Source organism: Panthera tigris, chromosome C1, assembly GCF_018350195.1.
Source record: "Panthera tigris isolate Pti1 chromosome C1, P.tigris_Pti1_mat1.1, whole genome shotgun sequence".
Classification (NCBI taxonomy): Eukaryota; Metazoa; Chordata; class Mammalia; order Carnivora; family Felidae; genus Panthera; species Panthera tigris.
The window spans coordinates 6,702,024-6,711,984 of NC_056667.1; the positions used below are offsets into that span (position 1 = coordinate 6,702,024).

The window sequence follows — 9,961 nt, forward strand, 5'->3', positions numbered from 1 at the left end:
GGAAAAGACCACGGACTTGCAGATTGCTGAGGGAAGGCTACGTCTTTACGGATATTGTATGCGGTTTTCGTTTTTTGTTTTTAAAGATCTTTTTTTTTTTTTTTTTTTTTTTTAAGTAATCTCTACCCCCAGCCTGGGGCTCGAACTCATGACCCTGAGATCGAGAGTCACACACTACACTGACCGAGCCAGCCAGGAGCCCCTAAGTGTCATTTGATGACTTGTGTAGATAGAAGGTATTTCGGAGAACCTAAATTGGCATTCTGTGAAAAATCTCTGCCTTCTGCCGGCCTGTGAGGTGTGCGTCCACCAGTCTTGTCTGCCTCTGTCGCTCCAGACGGAAGTTCTAGTAGCCCATCTGAGTAGTCACGGATAATAATTACTGGACCCCAAGCAGGAGGATAGTGAACGCAGAGCTGCTTCTCACAAGAGAAAGGGGACCCCACTGAACATGGAGGTCCGGGGCGGGGGGACACGCGGAGCGGGAGCCAGTGGGTCCTCACTTCCGAGGGCGGTAGCGAGCCCGGAGCTCCACCCTGTCATCGGTTTTGTAACTTTTGCCACATTAACTCCGAGGAACCTTTGGTAAGGAAAGCGGACCCAGAAGGAGTTTTCAAAACCACTGTCTGGGTTCCTAATGAACCCGCTTCAGACCGTGGAGAGGACGAGGAATTCAGAACTCGCTGTGTGTCAGGCTCACACCGCGACACTGTGCGTCTTGGTTGGTCTGGAACAGTCAGTAGTATTAAGATGAGGAAGACCGACTTTAAAAAAATGGTTCCTAAAAGCATATCAGTCTTAAAACTTCAATTTCTTGAAGTGATGAGTTGGGTATTAAAATGTAGGTGTTTGAATTCAGATAAGTGGAGATTTCGTGGCTTCTGTTTTACATTTGATATAAGGTGACCTTTTTGGGTTAGATCACCAGCTTCTTAAAACATACTTCTGGACCTGAAATCTATAAATTGAGGTTTAGAATAGTTTCCGTATTTACCATAGAGATTAGATTTACCAAAATATCAACAGCACCACCTACAGGTTGGAGAGACTTGACAGGGCTCTAGAAAATTGAGAGATTTCTTTTAGGTCCAGCATAACAATGGATGTTACATTTTAGGGGACTGTAACTTCCATCTGAGTATAGAACTGCTTCTTACTATTCCTTTTTTTTTTTTTTTTTAAGTTTATTTATTTCGAGAGAGAGAGCGAGCACAGGGGAGGGGCAGAGAGAGAGAGAATCCCAAGCAGCCTCCACACTCAGCATGGGGGACGATGTGTGGCTCGAATGCACAAACCGTGAGATTATGACCTGAGCCAAAGCCCGATGCTCAACCGACTGAACCATCCCGGTGCCCGTATCTATTTTTAGTATTAAGCCATTTAACTCCTGACCTCAAAGTTTATCATATGAAATAGACAACTTTAATAAACACGGACTGTGTTCAATGATGCTATCTTCTGGATTTTATCTTCCAGCTTTTGTCACAAATACCTTAATGAATCCTATATGGATGGTTAAAACCCGGATGCAGCTGGAACGGAAGTAAGTTACCAATTGTTCCTTCCTTAATATTCTTGGGATCTTTTTCTTCCTCCCGATTCCAGTGGTGAAGTGATGGGTACGGAGTCCTTAGCCATCCCCATCCTGGTTTTTTTCCTGAACATAAGCCTATGTAGAAACCCCTTTTGTTTTGAGATGTGTGTTGCCAGGCACCGTGGGGAGGTGAAGGCCAACAGAAACAACACCCAACAGAGGTTAGCAGTTCACTCACCCGTGGCCCCTGAGGTGCTCCTGACTTCCTCTCGGATGGTTGGTGGGTCTCTAGGCCGACCCCACCCCCAGTTGGAGCCCTGAGGGATCTCCTCCAGATGGCCTCTCTCTCAAGTGGGCAGAGGGTAGGACAAGCGTAGGACAAGGGTAGGACAAGGGTAGGACAGCAAGTGCTGTCAGGCCTCCAGGGCGCTAATAAAAAATGTTTTAAGTTTATTTTTATTTATTTTGAGAGAGAGAGAAAGTGGGGGGAGGGAGCAGAGAGAGGGGGAGAGTGAGAATCCCAAGCAGGCTCCACGCTGCCAGCACAGAGCCGGACGTGAGATCATGACCTGAGCCTGAGTCAGATGCTTAACCGACGGAGCCACGCAGGCGCCCCTGTACTAGAATTCTAAGAACTCTTGTGTGACTGTGTCGTGGGGAAATGCGTGTGGGCTCTGGAAACTTTCAGCTAGTCTAGTCTAACTCTGAGCCACCTCTAAAGGGAGAACTAGAACATCCCCTGGAAGCGTAGCTAGGGGTCTGCCTTAGCTTTTCTAGTGACCACAAAAACCTCTGAATTGGTCTCAGATTCCATGTTGCCCCCGAGCCATTCTGTGCGAAAGAACCTTCTAGAATGTATCAGATCTCATTATTTTGGACAGATCACTTGCTCACTCCTTCCAGGAGTCTTGTTTTCTCTCACGGCCACATCCTAACTGCTGGGCTTAACATCCAAGGTCCTTTGCAGTTTTCTAAAACTGTCGTGTGCTCTTATGCGTCCGTCTCCCCGTGTGCTGTCCCTCGCCAGGACTCCCTCTCCCCCTCCGGTCCCTCAAGAACACCTGCTTGTCCTTGAGGCTTCTGAGCCGCATCCTCTCCTGGAAACCTTTGGTGATGACTCCGCACTTCAGGTGTGCCACACAGAGTCACTCCTGCTTAGTCGCACGTCCGTGTGCAAGTCAGCTCAGAGCCTTTATGTGCGCTCTTTTAAATCCGCCTGGGAACGCTCCACGTTGAGGACATTTTAAAGCTTTGTTTGGATGGGCTCTGCTAACACGTCCTGCAACAACGAGCGTGGATGCTTGCTGTGCACTGGTCACTGGGGAAACAGCAGGGAGTAAGACCTAGGCCCTGCCTTCCAGAAGCTCACAGCTTTACAGAAATAAAGAGCATTAGAGTCTAACGAGATAGGGACTGGAAATGGTAAGGACCCCAAAGGGTCCCTAGTGCACTCCAGGCAGGGTGGGCACAGGGAGGACCTCCTCCAGCAGTGATGGCCCCTTACCTTCTGGAAAATAACTGGGGGTGGGCCGCACGGCAGGTGCATCGGGCAGAGAACGGAGTGTGGGAATGTCTAGAGAAGCCTTGTTCGCAGGGAGCTGAAAGAAGGGAAACATCTGGAGTATGCTGCGCCTGCACGTGCTAAAGCAGGGGGAGGAGCCAAGGCTGCAGAAATGCGGGGGGGTGGGGGGGCACATTCTTAAAAACCCTGGGAGGGCTTGGAATTTGGCCTTGGGCTGTATTTCGAGGGCCATGGAGAGCCATTAGAGCCATGGTTCAGGGCAGGAGTGGGGAACGCTTTGTCCCCCAGGGGACGTTTGACAGTGTGCGGAGACCTTGTGACGATTCAGGTAGGGTGCTGCTGGCATCTACTGGGTAAAGGTCGGGGTACTGCTAAACTTCCCATGATGCATAGGACAGCTTCCACAACAGATAATCCTCTAGCTGAGAGTGTCAGTGCCCGGGTTGAGAAGCCCTGCATTAGAGGATTTTAAGCAGGGCAGTGGTGTGGTTGGCTCGGTGCTAGAAAGGTCGCTCCAGCTAGGATGTGGAAAGACACAGTGAAGAAGCGAGAGAGCCTGCTGTGACCGGTTGGAAGCGGTGGGCTTTAGCCCCAAGGGAGGGGTCTTTGATGGGGGCCAGTGGAAACAGGGTCAGGTCCCAGGATTCGGCTTGCATCGGGCAGTTTCGGATGCTTTCTATCATGAGCCAAGAGCAGCCAAGCCTAAGGCCTTTTATTAGTTATTGGGCAGCATTTCCATGTTCATAATTTCATAAATTGAGAAATAATGGGATCTGGAGACTCAGGTTAAGAAAGCACTCCCTTACACTCACTGCCCAGTCAGAATGTTGGTGAGGTTTCCTTCAGCATTTTCTTAAAACCTGTTTGTACCATGATTGTAATTTCACTCTGCACGTAATTTTGTCCTGCTTTCTGCTCACGCGGTTCCGCCTAGCTTCCTGCCTTTACAACTATTTCAATCTGGTGTGTGTATCATGGTTTACTTATCTATTTCTATTTTTAGATATTTGGATTGTTCTGATTATATTGCGGTTGTGTTTTCCTCTGTGATGAACATCTTCCTTTGTATAGCTGTTTGCAAAATTAGGTCAGAAGCTCTGGACATGTTTTTAGGACTCTTGGTACAGATGCACGTAGTGTTCTGTGGGCTTATCAGGTGTCCCATCTGGTGGGCTAGGGCTCAGCCAAACACAGAAGAAGGAAGACACATGTCACCTGCCGTGCGTATCATTTCTCTTTATGCTCAGCGCTCAGTTTTTGCGGCTTGGGACGGGAACCGGGCTCGTGAGTGTGCCTTTTAACGGCTTTCGCTGGTCTTGTGTCCACAGAGTGAGAGGCTCCAAGCAGATGAACACACTCCAGTGTGCTCGCTACGTTTACCAGACGGAAGGCGTTCGTGGCTTCTACAGGGGATTAACCGCCTCGTATGCCGGGATTTCAGAAACCATCATCTGTTTTGCTATTTATGAAAGTTTAAAGAAGTATCTGAAAGAAGCTCCATTAGCCTCTTCTACAAATGGGACTGAGAAAAATTCCACGAGTTTTTTTGGACTTATGGCAGCCGCTGCTATTTCTAAAGGATGTGCTTCCTGCATTGCTTATCCACACGGTGTGTTTTGCTTTTTCTTCCCAAACAGTAGAACAGCCGTGAGGTTCGTGGCGTTTGGCGGTATTATCTAGCGTATCCGCAGCTCACATTGAGGTGCAGACACCTGCGGGTGCTAAGTAACAGGGGACGTGTGGAACTGGCTTCAGCTGCCTGTAGGTTACACGAGTGGCAGGAACTCAGCTCTACTCCGTTCCAGCTAATTGTGGCCAAAATGTACTGTGCAGAATGTGGGCCCTGTGTTGTAGAACTTGAGATGTTTTCAAAGAAGCCAAAAATCTGGATTTTATTTAACATTCCTCGATTTAAAAAAATGATACGAGTGCCAAACTAAACAAAACAAAACAACAAACCTCTCAGCTTCCACTTTGTGCTGAGTAAGGCTACTCTGCTAAGTCCATTTTTTAAGGAATTATAGACGTAATGTTCCATTGACCTACTTAAAAAAAATAGCTTAGTTTATTGTACCGCGAAAAACAGGTTTTGTTTTCAAAAGCCTGCTACACTGTCGGCTATGACAAATGTACCTGTCATTTCACAAGCAGGTAATTGAGTTCCCATCATATACTAGGGCACGAAGCAGCCCCACGGGGCTCACGGAGAAGAGGGCGGGACACCTCCCGTGGGGTAGGGAGACAGAAGCGTGTGCACTGAGGTCTGCGAGACAAGCAGTGACAGGTGTCATGCTGGGGGTGCCTGGGCGGGGGAGGGCCAGGTGTGCAAAGGTTTGAGAATGGAGGAGGCGGCTTTTAAGCTGGACAGAGTGGAGAAGGATTTTAGTAGGAGAGAAGGTTGGGGAGTACATGAAAAAAAAAATCGTGTTAATGATACTGTCACACTTAATAAAAATTACACCTTCCGTGAAATTACAGTGTTGGTTTAATTGAGGGTAGAAAACCACAGACTGTCTTTAAATGAAGTCCCATTCAAACCAAGCTTTTTTTAATCCCTTAAAAATTACTTTGTACTTTTGTATTACATGCAGTGTCCCTAATGGACCATTTCCCAGAGTCAGAAAAGGTTCTAAAAAGATTGTGACTTCTCATTGTTCCGAAGTGACCGTGCTGTCCAAACAGAGCCGAGATGGCAAATAGCCGGAGATGTACGTTGACAGTCCTGGGGCCGTGTGCTTTGAATTCTCTCATCGTATTGCCTGATAATGCGGTCCGTTCGTAGCATAAAGTATGTGTTTCTCTCTGCAGAAGTCATAAGGACACGGCTCCGGGAGGAAGGCACCAAGTACAAGTCTTTCATCCAGACCGCTCGGCTGGTCTTCCGGGAAGAAGGTTACCTTGCCTTTTACAGGGGACTCTTTGCCCAGCTCATCCGGCAGATACCGAATACTGCCATCGTGTTGTCTACCTATGAGTTAATTGTGTACCTGTTAGAAGACCGTACTCAGTAAGAGGCCAGAAAATTGTGCTCTACAATAAAATTGAAAAACTCTAGAGAATTTTTTTTTCCGTTGATGTTTAAGAACGTTTGGGACGGAAACAGGAAAGGCCGTAAGATTTGTGGCTCGTATCACCTGTCGGACATTTCCTTTTGGATTCGTGTTTTCTGGAAGGTTTAAATTCATTAACGTTAATAGTTAATTATAACTTTGGTGTTTTGTTTTGTTTTGTTTTTTAACTTAAGAGGATTCAGGATTGAGCAGCAGCTAAATTAAATCATGCTATTTAATTTCAGTATAAATTTGGTTTGTGTCCTTTTTTTATGTTCACTGTGCTATAAACTATGGCTAAGGAATTTAGTGAAATGTAACCCTAGAAATGCAGAGAGAACCTGTAAAATCAGAATCCAACTTGTTTCGTAATCTGAAGCCACACTGCTGAACAGTAAGAGGTGTCACATTTTGGTGGCACCGGGTGGACTGGGACAGACTTCCCAGCCATTTTTCTTTTCTATACATTTCCAAGTCTCGTGCAGATTGATAATTTAAGCTTTCAGGCTACCGAGTTAAAAAAAAGTAAATTAATTAAAACTTTCTGCCACCAAATGTTTTAGACTGTGAACATGTTTCTAAAGCTATCCTTTATCCCCAGTTTGAACCAAAGGCAAGAGTTTTAACGAACTGTGTACCAATTGCCTTACTCCTGGACCTATTTCCAGAAGTTAAGCCTGGTCAAGCCCAGGTACCTTGTTAAGTGTCGGCTGTGAATGTGGAATCTGGTGAGTAATAGACCTTTCCTGTCAGGTCTTTAACCCTGTTCTTGGTTCCCTAGAACTGGAGGGGAAGAACCTGACACAGGGTTGCGTGCCCACCCCTTGGAGAGTTCACTTTATTCTTACAAGAGGTGTATTTAAATGTTTTTTTTTTTTTTAAATTAAACACCTAGAAATGACAAATTACCAGAATTTTAGCCACACTGAGTCACCACTCCCCCTTTCTTTTTTAACTTTATTTAGTTTTGAGAGAGAGAGTACACACGAGTAGGGGAGGGGCAGAGAGAGGAGCCAGAATCCCAGACAGGCTCCGCGCCGCCAGCATGAGCCTGATGGGGCCCGAACCCACGAACTGTGAGCTCATGACCTGAGCCACGATCAAGAGTTGAACACTTAACTGAGGCATCACCCAGGCACCCCCACCACTCCCCGCTTTTAAAGGAAATTTAATAAGGGACAAAAAGCAATACAGAAGGCGGGTAAGACCAATGGTCTTTCAAGAGCTCTTTCCCTGGAACTTGCTTATTTGTTCACGAAGGTTGGTTTTCAGTCTGAATATCCAGAAAGATGCCGGACTCCAATGACTGACGCACAGTAGCTTCAGACCCGGTTGTAGATGCTCTGGTGGGGATGAAAGCAGGATGTTTTCACATTGTGTTTAAACAAAAAATTTTTTTTTAATTTTTTGTAATGTTTATTTACTTTTGAGAGAGAGAGACAGCGCAAGTGGGAGAGGGGCAGAACGAGAGAAGGAGACACAATGTATAGCAGGCTCCAGGCCCTGAGCTGTCAGCACAGAGCCCAACGCGGGGCTCAAACTCACGAACTGCAAGATCATGACCGGAGCCAAAGTCAGACGCTTAACCGACTGAGCCACCCAGGCGCCCCTAAAAAGAAGTTTTTTCTTCAACGTTTTCTTTTTTGAGAGAGACTAAGGCGTGATCAGGTGAGGGGCAGAGAGAGAGGGAGACACGAATCCAAAGCAGGCTCTAGGCTCTGAGCTGTCAGCACGGAACCCAGTGTGGGGCTCAAACCCGCGAACACGAGATCATGACCTGAGCTGAACTCGGACGCTCAACTGACCGAGCCACCCAGGCGTCCCTCAAATTGTGTTTATATTAGAGTTTAATTTTGTTCACCTTTAGTCATGAAGGTTATCGGTGTGCTTGAGCTCACTAGTAGAATTTACTTCAACAGTCGACAACCGTGTAAAAGTCAAAATAAATTACTTTAGTCAAGCATCAGTGCTTCTAAAATGCATGGCACTTGTTTCAGATTCTGTGTGTCTCCCTCTTTCTCTGACCCTCCCCTGTTCATGCTCTCTCTCTGTCTCAAAAATAAATGTTAAAAAAAATAAAAAATAAATAAATGTATAAAATGCATGGCAGTCAAGAGATTTCTATTCCAGGAGCTCAGTTTAACTGCTGGATAGTGGCGTTTAACAACATTTTCCTGTTTTATTATTCATATTAAAACCTGCATTTTTCCTCAAGATTTTATCTAATACGAAGTTTAAAAATTATGGGCGCCTGGGTGGCTCGGTTGGCTGAGCGTCCAACTTTAGGTCAGGTCATTTCTCACTGTTCAGGAGTTCGAACCTCACCTCGGGCTCTCTCTTCTGTCAGCGCGGAACCCACTTCAGATCCTCTGCCCCTCCCCTGCTCGCTCCCTCTCTCTCTCAAAAATAAATATTAAATAAATACAAACTAGGTTGCTTGGGGTGTCTGGGTGGCTCAGTCGGTTAAGCATCCAACTTGATCTCAGCTCAGGTCTTGATCTCAGGGTCGTGAACTCAAGCCCCGCATTGGGCTCCGTGCTCAGTGTGGAGCCTCCTTAAAAAAAAAGGTCGCTGAATATTCACTAATTGGTCACAAGAATTGTTTGGAAATCATTTTCATTTCTGCGTTCTCGAATTAATAACTTGGATGCTGACCTAGGATAATTTAGTTCTCTGCTTGCTTCTCCTGCACCAGGACATTGACATGAGACAGGTGAGCCCCAGAAATAGGAAGAAAATAAGCAGGAAACTCTATAAAGGGGTTTGTTGTTTGAAATGGGAATTGTCACCGTTTGAGCTGTCAGGGAGAGATCCCACGATTTATTTCTCTCTTCTCCACAGGCTTAGTCCACGGGATGGCATTATTTTTGAGTTGTCCTAAGACTCGTAAAAGCCCCATTGTTCACCCATTGGGTGCCACACACCGTGTAAGGGGTTCCATATTTTCTCATCTGAGTTCTTTCTGACACAACCTTGTGAGGCAGGCATTAACCACCCTCCACAGTTTACAAATAAGAGAGCCTCAAGTTTAATGACGTGCTCGAGGTCCGAGAGACGGTAAGTAGTAAAATGGCCAATAGTGGCTTCGTTGAACAGATGACCAGAAGGTAGAGGGGGCATCTGAGCCTGTGGAATGGTCAGACTGAAGCCAAGTTCTAGCAGAGCATTCCGTTCACTTAAGGATCGCGAGCTCACGGGCATTACCACCGACGCAAGTGACACGATACTAGTGACACCCAGGGCGGAATCGTTGGGTGCGTTCTCTGTCAACGGAGAACTCTGAGCCCATCCTGTGAGTGGGGGACGTGATGCGGTCACTGACTCTGAACTTGGAAAGAAAACGGTACTTAAATAGAGTGCCACCAGTTTTGAAGGAGGTTTCACGGCTGCTGTTCATCCATTTGTGGTGAAGGCAGCAACCCGCCAAAGGAAAGGCCCTGGCTCTGACACCCGCTTGTTAGGGAAGGGCCAGTGCGGCCACCGCCCAGCTTCCAGGCCCTGCTCCCTGCCTCCTGCCTCCGCGGGTCCTAGTAAATGCATGACGAGGGTGCGGGACAGATTAACTGGCAACAGGAAACAAAGGAAGCATTTGCTGCTAAATAACCGGGACACCGACACTGTCCACCAGAGGAAGAACTCTGATGTTGACGTCAGAAAACACTGGAAAAGTGCACCGAGACGCATATTGTGTAATTAAACACAAATATCTACAACCAGCTAGAGGTTTCTTAGTTATGAAAGTAATTCAGCTCAAGCCAGTAACCTAGAAACTGGCATCAAGTGAATCTTCTCTAAATCCACCTGCCCGGGGTGACTTTGCCAGCTCAGTGTTAACAGTCTCCGATTCCCTACAAG

At 46.7% G+C, this 9,961-nt stretch overlaps 1 protein-coding gene across 1 annotated transcript in view; it reads left to right on the forward strand.

Moving 5' to 3' along the window:
* The window catches only part of SLC25A33 (solute carrier family 25 member 33), a 33,628-nt gene extending 27,275 nt beyond the window's left edge, over positions 1-6,353 (forward strand). The window contains exons 5-7 of the mRNA XM_042995460.1: positions 1,477-1,543; positions 4,385-4,665; positions 5,865-6,353. Of these exons, the coding sequence (XP_042851394.1) occupies positions 1,477-1,543; positions 4,385-4,665; positions 5,865-6,067 (551 nt within the window). The 3' untranslated portion in view covers positions 6,068-6,353. The remainder of the gene's footprint in view (positions 1-1,476; positions 1,544-4,384; positions 4,666-5,864) is intronic.
* Positions 6,354-9,961: the final 3,608 nt, after the last annotated feature.